The 22,452-nt window shown below is 40.3% G+C and overlaps 1 protein-coding gene across 4 annotated transcripts in view; it reads right to left on the bottom strand.

The window, feature by feature from the left end:
- Window positions 1-22,452, bottom strand: part of abcg2a (ATP-binding cassette, sub-family G (WHITE), member 2a) — a 128,834-nt gene that overhangs the window by 8,352 nt on the left and 98,030 nt on the right. For 3 of the 4 annotated variants that reach the window (XM_072495264.1, XM_072495266.1, XM_072495265.1), the window contains exons 11-13: window positions 9,678-9,767; window positions 7,270-7,394; window positions 3,621-3,775 (exon numbers count right to left, since the gene is read on the bottom strand). In XM_072495264.1, coding sequence (XP_072351365.1) covers window positions 3,621-3,775; window positions 7,270-7,394; window positions 9,678-9,767 — 370 coding nt within the window. The remainder of the gene's footprint in view (window positions 1-3,620; window positions 3,776-7,269; window positions 7,395-9,677; window positions 9,768-22,452) is intronic. The other variant, XM_072495267.1, reaches the window with a different exon arrangement.

The following is a 22,452-nucleotide window of genomic DNA, read 5'->3' as shown; positions in this document are numbered from 1 at the left end:
TTTTGTTCAGGTCAGCGGTTAGGACACCCACGGCAGCCAAATCCCTGCTAATCCATGGAGGTGAGCGTCCCAAATACCTTCTTTAACCCCCCTTTACTGTTAGACGGCCATGGTTGCAAAGACAGGTTTGCCCTGTGCCCTCCAGAGTGGCAGTATGGCAGCATGGCCTGCCTAAATTTCAGGTTGGTTACCAAGTCTTCAGAGGACGCCCTCCTCCTCTCCTGTGCACATCAGCAGTGCCCACATCTAGGTGGGGCCACCTGTCTCTCACCCCTATCGGCCCTCCACCATCTCTAATTCGATGGTGAGCGCATACACTGGCCACTGATTGCTGTTCAGAATTGTACTGAGTCGTGGTGCAGCTGTTGGGTCCCTGTAATGGATGAGAATCCTGCGTGGTGTGTTCAGGACGTTGACTGGGGTTTAACGACCCCACCGTGGTGGGTTACCCTGCAGCAGATGCGGCAAGCCAACTAAACGTTCATCGACTTCGGTAAACCGCAAGATGTTGTTGTCAGCCTGCATTATAAAATCCCACTCTTTGATTCATGTCTGGCCCACTCAGATCTGAACATTGTCACTACTGGCTTTGCACAACAGTGTATGATTCAGCATCTGTTGCTGCTTCTCTTTGATCGGGTTTTTACAGATACTTGCTCCTGGCTGATACAACCACAAACTACCTCAGAGGCTGGAAATCTGAATCAGGAACAGAAAACGCTGGAAAGTCCTCAGCAGCGTCTGTGGCGAGATAACCAGAGCTAACCTTTCAGACCGAGTGACCTTTCATCGGAACGAATGGAGGTCCCGATGAAGGTTGTGGTGAAAGTTCATTCGATCTGGAACCCTGGCTGGAATTCTCGGGTCGTTGCGGTTCACTTTTCCCGCTGGGAGCACACCCCCGCCAGCGGGTTTCCAGGCGGAGTGGGGTGGTTACAATGGGAAATCCCATTGACAAGCGACGGGAAGATAGGATCCCGCTGACGGCGTACGGCGCATGCCCATGAAACATGCGGCTGGGGGCCCGGAGAATCCCGCCCGTTATCTCGGTTTCTATCTGCACAGATGCTTTCAGACCTGCTGAGTATTTCCAGCATTTTCTCATTTTTATTGGCTCAATGTATGCGGAAAGCGTGCATTCTGATGGCAGCATCTGCATATCTTTTTTATAAATTTAGAGTACCCAATTCATTTTTTTCCAATTAAGGGGCAATTTAGCGTGTTCAATCCACCTATCCTGCACATCTTTTGGGTTGTGGGGGTGAAACCCACGCAGACACGGGGAGAATGTGCAAACTCCACACGGACAGTGACCCAGAGCCGGGATCGAACCTGGGACCTCGGCGCCGTGAGGCAACAGGGCTAACCCACTGCGCCACCGTGCTGCCCGCATCTACATATCTTAAAAATAATGATAATCTTTGTTATTGTCACAAGTAGGCTTACATTAAAATCCCCTAGTCGCCACACTCCGGCGCCTGTTTGGGTACACAGAGGGAGAATTCAGAATGTCCAATTCACCGAACAAGCACGTCTTTTGGGACTTGTGGGAGGAAGCCGGAGCCCCCGGGGGAAACCCACGCAGACACGGGGAGAACGTGCAGACTCCGCACGGCAGTGACCCAAGCCGGAAATCGAACCTGGGACCCTGGCGCTGTGAAGCAACAATGCTAACCACTGTGCCCACACACAGTCAGATATTGAAACAACAACTTGATTTAGTACAGGTACCAGACCCCCTGCGCTGGATTCTCCGCCCCGCCGCGCCACACTTCTGCCTCACCCCGCCGGTGGGATTCTCCATTGTGGGGCAGCCCCACGCCGCCGGGAAACCCCCGGGCTGCCGGCAAAATGGAGAATCCCGCCGGCGGAGAATCCCACCACATACCCGGGAAGACCCCGTAACTGGATATGTGCCAGATATAGGGACTTTGCAGGTTTTGGGTCTGGTGACCGTTGTACATTTGTTGTTGTCGCAAAGACTAAAGGAAGTCGAGGTGCCATGCTTTAAGTTCATAAAAACAGAGCGCCGGGTTTATTAAGAGATGTTGCTTCTACAGAGCAAGGTGGTGAACTCCCCCAACAGCTCGCGAAATGCTCCGCTGACGTCACTGTGTATCACGTGACATTTCACCAGCCAATAGTGTTACTCAAATTCATAACAGCGGGGGCATATAGTTGTACGTTGCTATAGTTAATTATAGGATTATCGTTGAGTAAAACTTAAAGCTAGGCTGGCTTCTCCACTGAGCCACACCCAGACAGGCGGGGAGGGGGAGGGGTGAACCAGGCATTAATCCCGACCTGAAATAAACACAACTGGAACCACAAAGCAGCAGATCAGGGAGCCGCAACGCAGATACATAGCAGGCCTGAAGTACCCCTCCACTTCCAATGTTTCACATGAAATAAATCTTTTAAAATTTAAAATAAATGGGAGAGGAACTAACTAACAGGGGGGGGGGGGGGGGGGGGGGGACGACACATAACTGGATCATCAATGGAATCCTGTAAGGACCCTTTGTTAATAAAGCATGGATCAGGCAGCAATGCCTGATGGAGATGGTGCCATAGTTTGCAGGGAGGGAATGTTACCAACTTTGAATGGAGCCGGTTTTCCGGTCCTTCCAGATTTTGGGAAGCAGGATAGGGGACCGAGTTCACTGGGCGAATGATCAAAATTTGACACTGAGCCACAAAAGAGGAAATCAGGACAGGTTCCAGAAGCTTGGTCAAGAAGGTAAGTTTTTCAGGACCATTTTTAAAGAGGTGATTTCTGGGGGGGCAATTCCCGGGATTAGTGCCTGTGGAGCTGAAGGGACGGCTGCCGATGCTGGAACGAAGAAAATCAGGGATGCTCAAGAGGCCAGAATATAGGAGTGCAGGTATCTGCGTGGTTATTGGACTAAAGGAGATTACAGCGAGAGGGGGCGGGATTCTCCTGTACTCGGCACCGAAATTGCGTACGCCGATCAGCCGGAGAATCCATGTTGGTGCCGAAATCAGGAGCGGCGGCACTTTTGCGATGCTCCACCCCCTCCAAAACAGTACGGCGCACACCGTCGGAATGGCCTCAGGACGCTACCTGAGGCCCTGTCCCTGATGCTCCGCTCCCGATGGGCTGAGTTCCCGACGGCGTCAGTCGCGTGTGGCATTTATTTTCGGGAACTCGGCTTGCAGGCAGCGTCCAGTGCCGCCACAGTCGGGGGGGGGGGGGGGGCCGATCCGCGGGCAGGGGGCTTTGGCAGTGGCCGATGACACTGGTGGGTGGTGATCCAGGGGTGGCGAGCCTGGTCATCACTATTTGGGGGTCACTATTTAGCAGGCGGGGTCCGCGCGCGACCGGCGTCATGTTGCACGGCGCGGCCTCCGCAAGCCGCCGACGTGCACATGAGTGGCCACGGATCCGGCAATCCTCCAGCCGTAACCGCATCTGGAGCCGGGTGCTCTACGCTGCGTGCCTGCTAGCCTCCCACCAGCCGGAGGATCGGTGGCCGTTGTGCGCTGTTTTTTCAGTGCTGATGTCAGCACTTCGTCTCAGAATCCAGCCCAGGGTAAGGGACGTCGCGGAGGCATTTGAAGACACAAGAGAAAGCAAAAATCAAATAAATGCAACGTACGATCATGAGAACAAACAGAACAGTAATCGAGAGGTTTGCAATTGTTAAGATGCTCTGTCCAGTCGCAACAGCCAATCCCATCGACGCAGCTGTAACAGACACTTGAATTAATGTCAGCATTGCAATGAAAAAGCTAACGGGCTCCAGCTTCAACCCTGAAAAATAAAATAGACAGTCTCATTGTCAAATCAACTCTTACACCTTTATCGCATTCTACAATGCTGCATCAGGTTCTATCTGGAATAAAGAAAATTGCATCCAACAGAATCTAACATTTTGGGGAAGACTTTCTCTGTGCAGTCAGAATTATTTTTAACAAACAGAATTCTCAGTTATTTATCTTAAATTTTTTAAGGCAGCCTGACACACAATGAATCTCAGGTTTTAAATATTGTTCGCTTAATGACTTACAGTTTAAAAAATTTAGTGCACCCAATAATTCTTTTCCAATTAAAGGGCAATTTAGCGTGGCCAATCCACCTAACCTGCGAACCTGTGGAACTCTTTGCCACAAAAGGCTGTGGAGGTCAAGTTACTGGGAGTCGTTAGGACAGAGATCGATAGGTTCTTGATTAATCAGGGTTTATGGGGAGAAGGCAGGAGAATGGGGATGAGAAAAATATCAGCCATGATTGAATGGCAGAGGGCGGCACATGGTTCAGTGGTTAGCACTGCTGCCTACGGCGCTGAGGACCCGGGTTCGAATCCCGGCCCTGAACATTCTCCCCGTGTCTGCGTGGGTTTCACCCCCACAACCCAAAGATGTGCAGCGTAGGTGGATTGGCCAGGCTAAATTGCCCCTTAATTGGAAAAAAAAGTAATTGGGTACTCCAAATTTAAATTTAAAAAAACGGTTGAATGGCGGAGCAGACTCGATGGGCCGAGTGGCCTAATCCTGCTCCTATGTCTTATGGTCTAATCGCTGCGCCCACGTGTCGCCTGAGTGACATGAGGTTTACGGAATAATTTAAAGTATATTTCCTGAAGAAACAATCTATTTGTTGTTTAAAATATTGGATTTAATATCCAATATACATTCATATTCTTTTACTGTGGCTCCAAGTGTACGTTTTACCACAACCTCTCTTCAGTAAACACTACATTTAAAATATTCCCACTCCGGCTGTCTCTATGGATGGAATTTTCCATTTCTGAGACCAAGTGTGGTGGCGAGCTTCATAGCGCATATCCCGCTGCTCGGAATGACGGGATATTGTGCTTGGAAACTCATTACTTATGCACAGGCGAGTATCTCTCCAAATCACCCAGAGGGTTGGGAGCTAATTCACCTGCCCTGTTTCCTGGCAGGGTCAATGGTCCGTCCGGGTGCCATATTTAAACATGGCCCGAGTGTACACATCTCACTCTGTGCAGACCACCTGTCTCCAGGACACACAGCGACCTCTGGAAGCCAGAGGAGGAGGTCCGCAAGTCACATGAAGACAGAACCTTGCTTCAGTCACAAGGCCATCTAGGCCTTGATCAGAGAAGAACGTATGCATAGAAATATCCTATAGCCCAGGGATAGTTCCAGAAAGCACACCAGCCTCAGCACTCCAACCTGGGAGGCCATCACAGGGCAGGTCAGTAGGATTGGAAACTGCCCCCAAAACGGCTTACGGTGCAGGAAGAGGATGAGTGCCTCATCCTCGTCGCCAGGGTAAGCCATCCTACAAACTCTCATCGTGGCACCATGTAGTCAAAGGGCTAATCATAGAATTTACAGTGCAGAAGGAGGCCATTCGGCCCATCGAGTCCGCACCGGCTCTTGGAAAGAACACCTCCACCCCATCCCCATAACCCAGTAACCCCACCCAACACTAAGGGCAATTTTGGACACTAAGGCCAATTTATCATGGCCAATCCACCTAACCTAGGGGCTGTTTAGCACAGGGCTAAATCGCTGGCTTTGAAAGCAGACCAAGGCAGGCCAGCAGCATGGTTCGATTCCCGTAACAGCCTCCCCGAACAGGCGCCGGAATGTGGCGACTAGGGGCTGTTCACAGTAACTTCATTTGAAGCCTACTTGTGACAATAAGCGATTTTCATTTCATTTCACCTGCACATCTTTGGACTGTGGGAGGAAACCGGAGCACCCGGAGGAAACCCACGCACACACGGGGAGGATGTGCAGACTCCGCTCAGACAGTGACCCAAGCCGGAATCGAACCTGGGACCCTGGAGCTGTGAAGCAATTGTGCTATCCACCATGCTACCGTGCTGCCCAAAATGAAAATCGCTTTTTGTCACAAGTAGGCTTCAAATGAAGTTACTGCGAAAAGCCCCTAGTCGCCACAATCCGCCGCCTGTTCGGGGAGGCTGGTACGGGAATTGAACCGCGCTGCTGGCCTGCCGGGGTCTGCTTTCAAAGCCAGCGAATTAGCCCAGTGCTAAACAGCCACTGCAATCTCTTCAGGGATCTCAGATAACCATCAACGGGGGACACATGTCACCGCTGAATGTCTCACAGAAACTTTCACATCACCCCCGTCTCATCTATCATGTTGTGAGCGCTCCATCTTCAGACCTGCTGGAGAGGGCTCGCCGGGACCTGCATCTTTCCCAAACTCTGCTCCATCCCTTTTCATCACAAGCCTTTTATCTTCATCCAAAGCAAGCTTTCCCACAAGAGGTGGGAAAGCTCCTGGACCAGGGGAGGCAGGGCCAACAGCGAATTTGAGCAGGCCTCAATCAAGATTGCTGGGGAGGACAGGGATCGCTCCTGTGGGGAAAGGGCCGTCAAAATGTCTCGGCAACCTAGGACGGATCACACTTCCATCATCACATCCTGGCCCTCACAGTGAGTCACATGCAACGTGGTAATCTGGGTGCTCATGAACTGAAACTCCATTGTCTATTTTTTGGCACCAGGAGATAAGGGCCACAGGCTGCCTATCATGGCAGTCAACGCTCCCAGATCACGGCAGGCAGAAGAGGAAACTCTGGAAGAGCCATTACAACGCTCACCCGCATCCTCCACCAGCGTAGATACACCCGCCTCGACGGGGCATAGCTCTAGATTAGACTGACGTTCACCTACAGCAGAACACCTCACTGACACATCCCCGGGCAGGGGGAGCCAGAGACAGGGCATCACGGTACTACAGTGGTTAGCACAATTACTTCACAGCTCCAGGGTCCCAGGTTTGATTCCCGGCTTGGGTCACTGTCTGTGCGGAGTCTGCACGTCCTCCCCGTGTGTGCGTGGGTTTCCTCCGGGTGCTCCCACAGTCCAAAGATGTGCAGGTTAGGTGGATTGGCCATGATAAATTGCCCATAGTGTTCAAAATTGCCCTTAGTGTTGGGTGGGGTTACTGGGTAATGGGGATAGGGTGGAGGTGTTGACCTTGGGTAGGGTGCTCTTTCCAAGAGCCGGTGCAGACTCGATGGGCCGAATGGCCTCCTTCCGCACTGTAAATTCTATGAAATCAGAGGAAATCTATCTATTTTATCAAATCCTTTGATCATCTTAAAAAACCCAAGTCGGATCATGCCCCCCCCCCCCCCCCCGCCTGCCGCCCCCCCCTCCCATCTTTTGGCACCAACATTTTGGGTGAAAGATGGACTAACATCATGTGCACTTGCTGCCCTCAAAAACCACCTTCCCATGGTAGCTCAAAATCTAAAAGGATGAAATTCTGTTGCTCACCGATTAGGAAGTAGGTTGGAAGTGTAAGTACGATGGACGGTATGGCTCTCATGGGTATCAGGTCAACAACTAACTTTGCTAGGAAGTATGAGCTTATTCTGTAGTATCCACTGATATATTCATGCCTGTAAGTAAAATAAAATCACAACACAGTATCAAATTATTATCAGCAAGGATTGGCGATAGGTAGATTAACTTTATTGTGTCACCAGAGGGAATAGTTTCTCTGGGTAGTATTTCTTGGTGGCAATGGCAGTCTTGCCCCCTAACTGGAGACCTGACAAGAACCCCACACACTCCAACGCCCAGGATGAGGCGCTGCACTAAAACCCGAGCCAGCCGCCACAGAGACCCAATGGGGGAAGGTCGCTGACAAAGATCTTTCAGCCATAGTGAACTGAGGGGAGTGGAATTGAATAGAAGCCCCTTGGGCTGTATGACTCACATTGAGGAGCTTCAGTACAATTGTGATACATGTAATATTCACCGTATCCATTCAGGGTGCAACTTCCAAATATTGTTCCAGATATTTTACGAATAAAGTATATTTCTGCAAAACCAAAAACTGGCAAGAGCACTGCTGAATTAAATACCAGACTGCCACTCAATTAGAAAGTGACAGGCCTTCCCCAGGATCAAGGACCCTGGGGGCAGAGATCTCAATCATTGAGAGCTGTCGGCCTCAATGCAAAACTTGATTTCATCAAACATTGCACCAGAGTAAACCTCAAACTTTTTTTATTCTTTCCTGGGACGTGGGCTTTGCTGGTCAGGCCAGCATTGATTGCCCATCTTGAATTGTCCTCAAGAAGGTGGTGGTGAGACATTCTTGAACTGCTGCAGTCCATGTGGTGTAGGTACACCCACAGTGCTGTTTGGGAGGGAGTTCCAGGTTTTGACTGAGTGACAGTGAAGGAACGGCCGATATATTTCCAAGTCAGGATGGTCAGTGACTTGGAGGGCAACTTAAAGGTGTTGAGCTTCCCAGGCAATGGATACCTTTGTCCGTCTAGGTGGTAGAGGTTGTGGGCTTGGAAGGTGCTGTTGAAGGAGACTTGGCGAGCTCCTGCAGTACATCTTGTAGGTGGTACACACGGCCGCCACTGTGCATTGGTGGTGGAGGGAGTGAATGTTGAGGGTGATGGATGGGATGCCAATCAAGTGGATTGCTTTGTCCTGGATGGTAGAATCATGGAATCCATACAGTGCAGAAGGAGGCCATTTGGCCCAGCAAGTATGCATTGACTCTCCGAAAGAACACCCCACCTAGGCCCATGCCCTCGCCTTATCCCTGTAACCCCACCTAAACCTTTTGGACACGAAGGAGCAATTTATCATGGCCAATCCACCTAACCTGCACATCTTTGGACTGTGGGAGGAAACTGGAGCCTCGGAGGAAGCCCACGCAGACACGGGGAGAACGTGCAAACTCCATACAGTCACCCAAGGTCAGAACCGAACCCGGATCCCTGCACTGTGAGGCAGCAGTGCTCACCACTGTGCCACCGTTGTGTTGAGCGTCTTGTATGTTCTTGGATCTGTACTCATCCAAACGAGTGGGGAATATTCCAACACATCCCTGACACTTGCCACACGTGGATGGTAGACAGGTTTTGTGGAGTCAGCAGGTGAGTTACTCCACTTTTGTGCCTGTTCCCCAGAACCTTTGACCCTCTTGTCAATCAGAAATCTAAGAAATGCAGTCACTTTGGATCACCAGCTGGAGGCTCACCAGCATGTTCTCAAGGGGCAATCAGCGGTGGGCAGCAAAGGGGCGGCACAGTGGTTAGCACTGCTGCCTCACGGCGCCGAGGACCCGGGTTCGATCCTGGCCCTGGGGTCACTGTCCGTGTGGAGTTTGCACATTCTCCCCATATCTGTGTGGGTCTCACCCCCACAACCCAAAGATGTGCAGGGTAGGTGGATTGGCCGCGCTAAATTGCCCCTTAATTGGAAAGAAAGAATTGTGTACTCTAAATTGATTTTTTAAAAAGGGATTGGCAGCAAACGCTGGTCTAGCCAGTGACACCCACATCGTACAAAATAATATTTTTTAAATGATTGCGATGGCACCATAATCTCTCAGGCCCTACCTGTCCCCAATTGAAGAGATGTTGCTCAAAGCAAGGAATTATAATTTGGTGGTATGGAATGATAAGTAGATTCCAAATTTTAAATTTCAGTTTCAGAAACGAAAGAGGCTGATGTTAACAGAAATTAATACTTCCTTGAAATAGTAAAATTTTAATTCCAAACTGCAGTGTGCTGACCTCGCACCTGGCAGCAGGAACATATCTTTGAGCGATTGCTGGAAGTTGCATATTAGTACGCTGCAAATAGATTTTTTTATCACGATTCTAATTACAGGCAAATAAAATTAATGTCAGAAAATCAAAGTTATCACCTACATGAAAACGTTCCTTTCCGAGATGAACAGCTCAATAACGGACATGCTGCTGAAACACTGATTGGTGGTTAGGAAGAACATGGCACCTGCTCTGTAAGAAAGCAGACATTGTCATGAGTGGATGTTACTTATTCCAGATTTGCTCAGAGCTGCGTCAAAAGCCTAGATGTTCATGCTTTAGTTCCTGGAGTAGGACTTGAACCCACGGCATTCTGAGTGTGCCAGTCGCTGAGCCGTGCTGACACAGCTTTGTCAGGGTTTAAGGACCTTTACTCAGAATGCTTGAGTGGGGACTGGTATCCACACGGTTCAGTTCTAGGGTCACTCCTGTTCACGTTGTATATTACCGATTCATAGAATCATAGAATTTTACAGTGCAGAAGGAGGCCATTCAGCCCATCGAGTCTGCACCGGCTCTTGGAAAGAGCACCCTACCCAAGGTCAACACCGCCACCCTATCCCCATAACCCAGTAACCCCAGCCAACACTAAGGGCAATTTTGGACGCGAAGGGCAATTTATCATGGCCAATCCACCTAACCCGCACATCTTTAGACTGTGGGAGGAAACCGGAGCACCCGGAGGAAACCCACGTGCACACGGGGAGGATGTGCAGACTCCGCACAGACAGTGACCCAAGCCAGAATCGAACCTGGGACCCTGGAGCTGTGAAGCAATTGTGCTATCCACAAGGCTACCGTGCTGCCTGAATCTAGCTGATTCTAGTAGCTGAAGAGTCTACCCATCAGCAGTGGAAGGAGCACTTCAAACTGCTCCTCAATCGCAGGAGGTCAACATAGCCGTCCGACAACACCCAGTGAAGGATTCCCTCAGCGGCCAAAAAACACCCATGAGTGTAAGCAAGCCCACCAACATGATAATAATAATAATCTTTATTGTCACGAGTCGGCTTACATTCACACTGCAATTAAGTTACTGTGGAAAGCCCCTAGTTGCCACATTCCGGCGCCTGTTCGGGTACACAGAGGGAGAATTCAGAATGTCCAAATTAAAGCTTGCGGGCCAGACAGTTTATCCACGGTGGCTAGCAGCTCAGGTCACGCCTCTCTGGGATGAAGAGGACCGGGATCACAAGAACATGACCATTATTACCGTCCACAAGAAAGTGGATAAATCAAATTGTGAAAATGATAGGGGGTTTCCGTCCTGTCCATCACAGGTAAGATCCAGTCCTGCAACCTCCTGACCCAACATCACCTCCTCCACGATAGTCCTCAACACCAGAGTACCGTAAGGCTGCGTACATAGCCCCCTGATATACTCCCTATACACACACAACTGAGTGGCAGAATTTGACTCCAACTTATATAAGTTTGCTGTGTATATTACCGTTCAAAGTCAAAGAACACACATGAACAGACTCAAAAACAGCTTCTTCCCCGCTGTTACCAGACTCCTAAACGACCCTCTTATGGACTGAGCTCATTAACACTACACCCTGTATGCTTCATCCGATGCCGGGAGTTTATGTAGTTACATTGGATACCTTGTGTTGCCCTGTTATCTATTTATTTCCTTTTCTTTTGATCTGTTGAGCTGCTCACAGAAAAATACCTTTCACTGTACCTCGGTACACGTGACAATAAACAAAATGCAATCCAATATATTACTGTTCACTATATATTACTGTGTAAAATACTGTTCACTATATATTACTGTGTATAATACTGTTCACTGTATATTACTGTGTATAATGCTGTTCACTGTGTATATTACTGTGAATATTACTGTTCACTGTATATTACTGTGAATATTACTGTTCACTGTACATTACTGTGAATATTACCGTTCACTGCATATTACTGTGTATAACACTGTTCACTGTATATTGCTGTGTATAATGCTGTTCACTGTGTATATTACTGTGAATATTACTGTTCACTGTATATTACTGTGTATAACACTGTTCACTGTATATTGCTGTGTATAATGCTGTTCACTGTGGAAATTACTATGAATATTACTGTTCACTGTATATTACTGTGCATATTACTGTTCACTGTATATTACTATTTATAACTCTGTTCACTGTATATTACTGTGAATATTACTGTTCACTGTATATTACCGTGTATAATGCTGTTCACTGTATATTACTGTGTATAACACTGTTCACTGTATATTGCTGTGTATAACACTGTTCAGTGTATATTACCATGTATAATGCTGTTCACTGTATATTACTGTGTATAACACTGTTCACTGTATATTACTGTGAATATTACTGTTCACTGTATATTACTGTGTATAATGCTGTTCACTGTGTATATTACTGTGAATATTACTGTTCACTGTATATTACTGTGTATAACACTGTTCACTGTATATTACTGTGTATAATGCTGTTCACTGTGTATATTACTGTGAATATTACGGTTCATTGTATATTGCTGTGTATAACACTGTTCACTGTATATTACCGTGTATAATGCTGTTCACTGTATATTGCTGTGTATAACACTGTTCACTGTATATTACTGTGTATAACACTGTTCACTGTATATTACTGTGTATATTACTGTTCACTGTATATTACTGTGTATAACACTGTTCACTGTATATTACTGTGTATAACACTGTTCACTGTACATTACTGTGTATAACACTGTTCACTGTATATTACTGTGTATAACACTGTTCACTGTATATTACTGTGCATATTACTGTTCACTGTATATTACTGTGTATAACACTGTTCACTGTATATTACTGAGTATATTACTGTTCACTGTATATTACTGTGTATAACACTGTTCACTGTATATTACTGTGTATAACACTGTTCACTGTATATTACTGTGTATAACACTGTTCACTGTATATTACTGTGTATAACACTGTTCACTGTATATTACTGTGTATATTACTGTTCACTGTATATTACTGTGTATAATACTGTTCACTGTATATTACTGTGTATAATGCTGTTCACTGTGTATATTACTGTGAATATTACTGTTCACTGTATATTACTGTTCACTGTACATTACTGTGAATATTACCGTTCACTGCATATTACTGTGTATAACACTGTTCACTGTATATTGCTGTGTATAATGCTGTTCACTGTGTATATTACTGTGAATATTACTGTTCACTGTATATTACTGTGTATAACACTGTTCACTGTATATTGCTGTGTATAATGCTGTTCACTGTGTATATTACTGTGAATATTACTGTTCACTGTATATTACTGTGCATATTACTGTTCACTGTATATTACTATTTATAACTCTGTTCACTGTATATTACTGTGAATATTACTGTTCACTGTATATTACCGTGTATAATGCTGTTCACTGTATATTACTGTGTATAACACTGTTCATTGTATATTGCTGTGTATAACACTGTTCAGTGTATATTACCATGTATAATGCTGTTCACTGTATATTACTGTGTATAACACTGTTCACTGTATATTACTGTGAATATTACTGTTCACTGTATATTACTGTGAATAATGCTGTTCACTGTATATTACTGTGAATATTACAGTTCACTGTATATTACTGTGTATAATGCTGTTCACTGTATATTACTGTGTATAACACTGTTCACTGTATATTACTGTGAATATTACTGATCACTGTATATTACTGTGTATAATGCTGTTCACTGTGTATATTACTGTGAATATTACAGTTCACTGTATATTGCTGTGTATAACACTGTTCACTGTATATTACCGTGTATAATGCTGTTCACTGTATATTGCTGTGTATAACACTGTTCACTGTATATTACTGTGTATATTACTGTTCACTGTATATTACTGTGTATAACACTGTTCACTGTATATTACTGTGTATATTACTGTTCACTGTATATTACTGTGTATAACACTGTTCACTGTATATTACTGTGTATAACACTGTTCATTGTATATTACTGTGTATATTACTGTTCACTGTATATTACTGTGTATAACAGTGTTCACTGTATATTACTGTGTATAATACTGTTCACTGTATATTACTGTGTATAATGCTGTTCACTGAATATTACTGTGTATAACACTGTTCAATGTATATTGCTGTGTATAACACTGTTCAGTGTATATTACCATGTATAATGCTCTTCACTGTATATTACTGTGTATAACACTGTTCACTGTATATTACCGTGAATATTACTGTTCACTGTATATTACTGTGTATAATGCTGTTCACTGTGTATATTACTGTGAATATTACTGTTCACTGTATATTGCTGTGTATAACACTGTTCACTGTATATTACCGTGTATAATGCTGTTCACTGTATATTGCTGTGTATAACACTGTTCACTGTATATTACTGTGTATATTACTGTTCACTGTATATTACTGTGTATATTACTGTTCACTGTATATTACTGTGTATAACACTGTTCACTGTATATTACTGCGTATAACACTGTTCACTGTATATTACTGTGTATAACACTGTTCACTGTATATTACTGTGTATATTACTGTTCACTGTATATTACTGTGTATAACACTGTTAACTGTATATTACTGTGTATAACACTGTTCACTGTATATTACTGTGTATAACACTGTTCACTGTATATTACAGTGTATATTACTGTTCACTGTATATTACTGTGCATATTACTGTTCACTGTATATTACTGTGTATAACACTGTTCACTGTATATTACTGTGCATATTACTGTTCACTGTATATTACTGTGTATAACACTGTTCACTGTATATTACTGTGAATATTACTGTTCACTGTACATTACTGTGAATATTACCGTTCACTGCATATTACTGTGTATAACACTGTTCACTGTATATTGCTGTGTATAATGCTGTTCACTGTGTATATTACTGTGAATATTACTGTTCACTGTATATTACTGTGTATAACACTGTTCACTGTATATTGCTGTGTATAATGCTGTTCACTGTGGAAATTACTGTGAATATTACTGTTCACTGTATATTACTGTGCATATTACTGTTCACTGTATATTACTATTTATAACTCTGTTCACTGTATATTACTGTGAATATTACTGTTCACTGTATATTACCGTGTATAATGCTGTTCACTGTATATTACTGTGTATAACACTGTTCACTGTATATTGCTGTGTATAACACTGTTCAGTATATATTACCATGTATAATGCTGTTCACTGTATATTACTGTGTATAACACTGTTCACTGTATATTACTGTGAATATTACTGTTCACTGTATATTACTGTGTATAATGCTGTTCACTGTGTATATTACTGTGAATATTACAGTTCACTGTATATTACTGTGTATAATGCTGTTCACTGTATATTACTGTGTATAACACTGTTCACTGTATATTACTGTGAATATTACTGATCACTGTATATTACTGTGTATAATGCTGTTCACTGTGTATATTACTGTGAATATTACGGTTCATTGTATATTGCTGTGTATAACACTGTTCACTGTATATTACCGTGTATAATGCTGTTCACTGTATATTGCTGTGTATAACACTGTTCACTGTATATTACTGTGTATAACACTGTTCACTGTATATTACTGTGTATATTACTGTTCACTGTATATTACTGTGTATAACACTGTTCACTGTATATTACTGTGCATATTACTGTTCACTGTATATTACTATTTATAACTCTGTTCACTGTATATTACTGTGAATATTACTGTTCACTGTATATTACCGTGTATAATGCTGTTCACTGTATATTACTGTGTATAACACTGTTCACTGTATATTGCTGTGTATAACACTGTTCAGTATATATTACCATGTATAATGCTGTTCACTGTATATTACTGTGTATAACACTGTTCACTGTATATTACTGTGAATATTACTGTTCACTGTATATTACTGTGTATAATGCTGTTCACTGTGTATATTACTGTGAATATTACAGTTCACTGTATATTACTGTGTATAATGCTGTTCACTGTATATTACTGTGTATAACACTGTTCACTGTATATTACTGTGAATATTACTGATCACTGTATATTACTGTGTATAATGCTGTTCACTGTGTATATTACTGTGAATATTACGGTTCATTGTATATTGCTGTGTATAACACTGTTCACTGTATATTACCGTGTATAATGCTGTTCACTGTATATTGCTGTGTATAACACTGTTCACTGTATATTACTGTGTATAACACTGTTCACTGTATATTACTGTGTATATTACTGTTCACTGTATATTACTGTGTATAACACTGTTCACTGTATATTACTGTGTATAACACTGTTCACTGTATATTACTGTGTATAACACTGTTCACTGTATATTACTGTGTATAACACTGTTCACTGTATATTACTGTGTATAACACTGTTCACTGTATATTACTGTGTATATTACTGTTCACTGTATATTACTGTGTATAACACTGTTAACTGTATATTACTGTGTATAACACTGTTCACTGTATATTACTGTGTATAACACTGTTCACTGTATATTACTGTGTATATTACTGTTCACTGTATATTACTGTGCATATTACTGTTCACTGTATATTACTGTGTATAATACTGTTCACTGTATATTGCTGTGTATAATGCTGTTCACTGTGTATATTACTGTGAATATTACTGTTCACTGTATATTACTGTGAATATTACTGTTCACTGTACATTACTGTGAATATTACCGTTCACTGCATATTACTGTGTATAACACTGTTCACTGTATATTGCTGTGTATAATGCTGTTCACTGTGTATATTACTGTGAATATTACTGTTCACTGTATATTACTGTGTATAACACTGTTCACTGTATATTGCTGTGTATAATGCTGTTCACTGTGTATATTACTGTGAATATTACTGTTCACTGTATATTACTGTGCATATTACTGTTCACTGTATATTACTATTTATAACTCTGTTCACTGTATATTACTGTGAATATTACTGTTCACTGTATATTACCGTGTATAATGCTGTTCACTGTATATTACTGTGTATAACACTGTTCACTGTATATTGCTGTGTATAACACTGTTCTGTGTATATTACCATGTATAATGCTGTTCACTGTATATTACTGTGTATAACACTGTTCACTGTATATTACTGTGAATATTACTGTTCACTGTATATTACTGTGAATAATGCTGTTCACTGTGTATATTACTGTGAATATTACAGTTCACTGTATATTACTGTGTATAATGCTGTTCACTGTATATTACTGTGTATAACACTGTTCACTGTATATTACTGTGAATATTACTGATCACTGTATATTACTGTGTATAATGCTGTTCACTGTGTATATTACTGTAAATATTACAGTTCACTGTATATTGCTGTGTATAACACTGTTCACTGTATATTACCGTGTATAATGCTGTTCACTGTATATTGCTGTGTATAACACTGTTCACTGTATATTACTGTGTATATTACTGTTCACTGTATATTACTGTGTATAACACTGTTCACTGTATATTACTGTGTATATTACTGTTCACTGTATATTACTGTGTATAACACTGTTCACTGTATATTACTGTGTATAACACTGTTCACTGTATATTACTGTGTATATTACTGTTCACTGTATATTACTGTGTATAACACTGTTCACTGTATATTCCTGTGTATAATACTGTTCACTGTATATTACTGTGTATAATGCTGTTCACTGAATATTACTGTGTATAACACTGTTCAATGTATATTGCTGTGTATAACACTGTTCAGTGTATATTACCATGTATAATGCTCTTCACTGTATATTACTGTGTATAACACTGTTCACTGTATATTACCGTGAATATTACTGTTCACTGTATATTACTGTGTATAATGCTGTTCACTGTGTATATTACTGTGAATATTACTGTTCACTGTATATTGCTGTGTATAACACTGTTCACTGTATATTACCGTGTATAATGCTGTTCACTGTATATTGCTGTGTATAACACTGTTCACTGTATATTACTGTGTATATTACTGTTCACTGTATATTACTGTGTATATTACTGTTCACTGTATATTACTGTGTATAACACTGTTCACTGTATATTACTGCGTATAACACTGTTCACTGTATATTACTGTGTATAACACTGTTCACTGTATATTACTGTGTATATTACTGTTCACTGTATATTACTGTGTATAACACTGTTAACTGTATATTACTGTGTATAACACTGTTCACTGTATATTACTGTGTATAACACTGTTCACTGTATATTACAGTGTATATTACTGTTCACTGTATATTACTGTGCATATTACTGTTCACTGTATATTACTGTGTATAACACTGTTCACTGTATATTACTGTGCATATTACTGTTCACTGTATATTACTGTGTATAACACTGTTCACTGTATATTACTGTGAATATTACTGTTCACTGTATATTACTGTGTATAATGCTGTTCACTGTGTATATTACTGGGAATATTACTGTTCACTGAAAATTACTGTGTATAATGCTGTTCACTGTATATTACTGTGTATAACACTGTTCACTGTATATTACTGTGTATATTACTGTTCACTGTATATTACTGTGTATAACACTGTTAACTGTATATTACTGTGTATAACACTGTTCACTGTATATTACTGTGTATATTACTGTTCACTGTATATTACTGTGAATATTACAGTTCACTGTATATTACTGTGTATAATGCTGTTCACTGTATATTACTGTGTATAACACTGTTCACTGTATATTACTGTGAATATTACTGTTCACTGTATATTACTGTGTATAATGCTGTTCACTGTGTATATTACTGTGAATATTACTGTTCACTGTATATTGCTGTGTATAACACTGTTCACTGTATATTACCGTGTATAATGCTGTTCACTGTATATTGCTGTGTATAACACTGTTCACTGTATATTACTGTGTATATTACTGTTTACTGTATATTACTGTGTATATTACTGTTCACTGTATATTACTGTGTATAACACTGTTCACTGTATATTACTGCGTATAACACTGTTCACTGTATATTACTGTGTGTAACACTGTTCACTGTATATTACTGTGTATATTACTGTTCACTGTATATTACTGTGTATAACACTGTTAACTGTATATTACTGTGTATGACACTGTTCACTGTATATTACTGTGTATAACACTGTTCACTGTATATTACTGTGTATATTACTGTTCACTGTATATTACTGTGCATATTACTGTTCACTGTATATTACTGTGTATAACACTGTTCACTGTATATTACTGTGCATATTACTGTTCACTGTATATTACTGTGTATAACACTGTTCACTGTATATTACTGTGTATATTACTGTTCACTGTATATTACTGTGTATAACACTGTTCACTGTATATTACTGTGTATAATACTGTTCACTGTATATTACTGTGCATATTACTGTTCACTGTATATTACTGTGTATAACACTGTTCACTGTATATTACTGTGTATAACACTGTTCACTGTATATTACTGTGTATAATACTGTTTACTGTATATTACTGTTCACTGTATATTACTGTGCATATTACTGTTCACTGTATATTACTGTCTATATTACTGTTCACTGTATATTACTGTGTATAACACTTCACTGTATATGACTGTTCACTGTATATTACTGTGTATAACACTGTTCACTGTATATTACTGTGAATATTACTGTTCACTGTATATTACTGTGTATAATGCTGTTCACTGTGTATATTACTGTGAATATTAATGTTCACTGAAAATTACTGTGTATAATGCTGTTCACTGTATATTACTGTGGATAACACTGTTCACTGTATATTACTGTGAATATTACTGTTCACTGCATATTTCTGTGTATAATGCTGTTCACTGTGTATATTACTGTGAATATTACTGTTCACTGTATATTGCTGTGTATAACACTGTTCACTGTATATTACCGTGTATAATGCTGTTCACTGTATATTACTGTGTATAACACTGTTCACTGTATATTACTGTGTATATTACTGTTCACTGTATATTACTGTGTATAAATAACACTGTTCACTGTATATTACTGTGTATAACACTGTTCACTGTATATTACTGTGTATATTACTGTTCACTGTATATTACTGTGCATATTACTGTTCACTGTATATTACTGTGTATAACACTGTTCACTGTATATTACTGTGCATATTACTGTTCACTGTATATTACTGTGTATAACACTGTTCACTGTATATTACTGTGTATATTACTGTTCACTGTATATTACTGTGTATAACACTGTTCACTGTATATTACTGTGTATAATACTGTTCACTGTATATTACTGTGCATATTACTGTTCACTGTATATTACTGTGTATAACACTGTTCACTGTATATTACTGTGTATAACACTGTTCACTGTATATTACTGTGTATAATACTGTTTACTGTATATTACTGTTCACTGTATATTACTGTGCATATTACTGTTCACTGTATATTACTGTCTATATTACTGTTCACTGTATATTACTGTGTATAACACTTCACTGTATATTACTGTTCACTGTATATTACTGTGTATAACACTGTTCACTGTATATTACTGTGAATATTACTGTTCACTGTATATTACTGTGTATAATGCTGTTCACTGTGTATATTACTGTGAATATTAATGTTCACTGAAAATTACTGTGTATAATGCTGTTCACTGTATATTACTGTGGATAACACTGTTCACTGTATATTACTGTGAATATTACTGTTCACTGCATATTTCTGTGTATAATGCTGTTCACTGTGTATATTACTGTGAATATTACTGTTCACTGTATATTGCTGTGTATAACACTGTTCACTGTATATTACCGTGTATAATGCTGTTCACTGTATATTACTGTGTATAACACTGTTCACTGTATATTACTGTGTATATTACTGTTCACTGTATATTACTGTGTATAAATAACACTGTTCACTGTATATTACTGTGTATAACACTGTTCACTGTATATTACTGTGAATATCACTGTTCACTGTATATTACCGTGAATAATGCTGTTCACTGTATATTACTGTGTATAACACTGTTCACTGTATATTGCTGTGTATAACACTGTTCACTGTATATTACCGTGTATAATGCTGTTCACTGTATATTGCTGTGTATAACACTGTTCACTGTATATTACTGTGTATAACACTGTTCACTGTATATTACTGTGTATAACACTGTTCACTGTATATTACTGTGCATATTACTGTTCACTGTATATTACTGTGTATAACACTGTTCACTGTATATTACTGAGTATATTACTGTTCACTGTATATTACTGTGTATAACACTGTTCACTGTATATTACTGTGTATAACACTGTTCACTGTATATTACTGTGTATAACACTGTTCACTGTATATTACTGTGTATAACACTGTTCACTGTATATTACTGTGTATATTACTGTTCACTGTATATTACTGTGTATAACACTGTTAACTGTATATTACTGTGTATAACACTGTTCACTGTATATTACTGTGTATAACACTGTTCACTGTATATTACTGTGTATATTACTGTTCACTGTATATTACTGTGCATATTACTGTTCACTGTGTATATTACTGTGAATATTACTGTTCACTGTATATTACTGTGAATATTACTGTTCACTGTACATTACTGTGAATATTACCGTTCACTGCATATTACTGTGTATAACACTGTTCACTGTATATTGCTGTGTATAATGCTGTTCACTGTGTATATTACTGTGAATATTACTGTTCACTGTATATTACTGTGTATAACACTGTTCACTGTATATTGCTGTGTATAATGCTGTTCACTGTGTATATTACTGTGAATATTACTGTTCACTGTATATTACTGTGCATATTACTGTTCACTGTATATTACTATTTATAACTCTGTTCACTGTATATTACTGTGAATATTACTGTTCACTGTATATTACCGTGTATAATGCTGTTCACTGTATATTACTGTGTATAACACTGTTCACTGTATATTGCTGTGTATAACACTGTTCTGTGTATATTACCATGTATAATGCTGTTCACTGTATATTACTGTGTATAACACTGTTCACTGTATATTACTGTGAATATTACTGTTCACTGTATATTACTGTGAATAATGCTGTTCACTGTGTATATTACTGTGAATATTACAGTTCACTGTATATTACTGTGTATAATGCTGTTCACTGTATATTACTGTGTATAACACTGTTCACTGTATATTACTGTGAATATTACTGATCACTGTATATTACTGTGTATAATGCTGTTCACTGTGTATATTACTGTGAATATTACAGTTCACTGTATATTGCTGTGTATAACACTGTTCACTGTATATTACCGTGTATAATGCTGTTCACTGTATATTGCTGTGTATAACACTGTTCACTGTATATTACTGTGTATATTACTGTTCACTGTATATTACTGTGTATAACACTGTTCACTGTATATTACTGTGTATATTACTGTTCACTGTATATTACTGTGTATAACACTGTTCACTGTATATTACTGTGTATAACACTGTTCACTGTATATTACTGTGTATATTACTGTTCACTGTATATTACTGTGTATAACACTGTTCACTGTATATTCCTGTGTATAATACTGTTCACTGTATATTACTGTGTATAATGCTGTTCACTGAATATTACTGTGTATAACACTGTTCAATGTATATTGCTGTGTATAACACTGTTCAGTGTATATTACCATGTATAATGCTCTTCACTGTATATTACTGTGTATAACAC

Source organism: Scyliorhinus torazame, chromosome 3 (genome assembly GCF_047496885.1).
Source record: "Scyliorhinus torazame isolate Kashiwa2021f chromosome 3, sScyTor2.1, whole genome shotgun sequence".
In the NCBI taxonomy this organism is placed as follows: Eukaryota; Metazoa; Chordata; class Chondrichthyes; order Carcharhiniformes; family Scyliorhinidae; genus Scyliorhinus; species Scyliorhinus torazame.
Note: the sequence above shows the minus strand (reverse complement) of the source record. Positions and strands in the feature narration are given on the sequence as shown.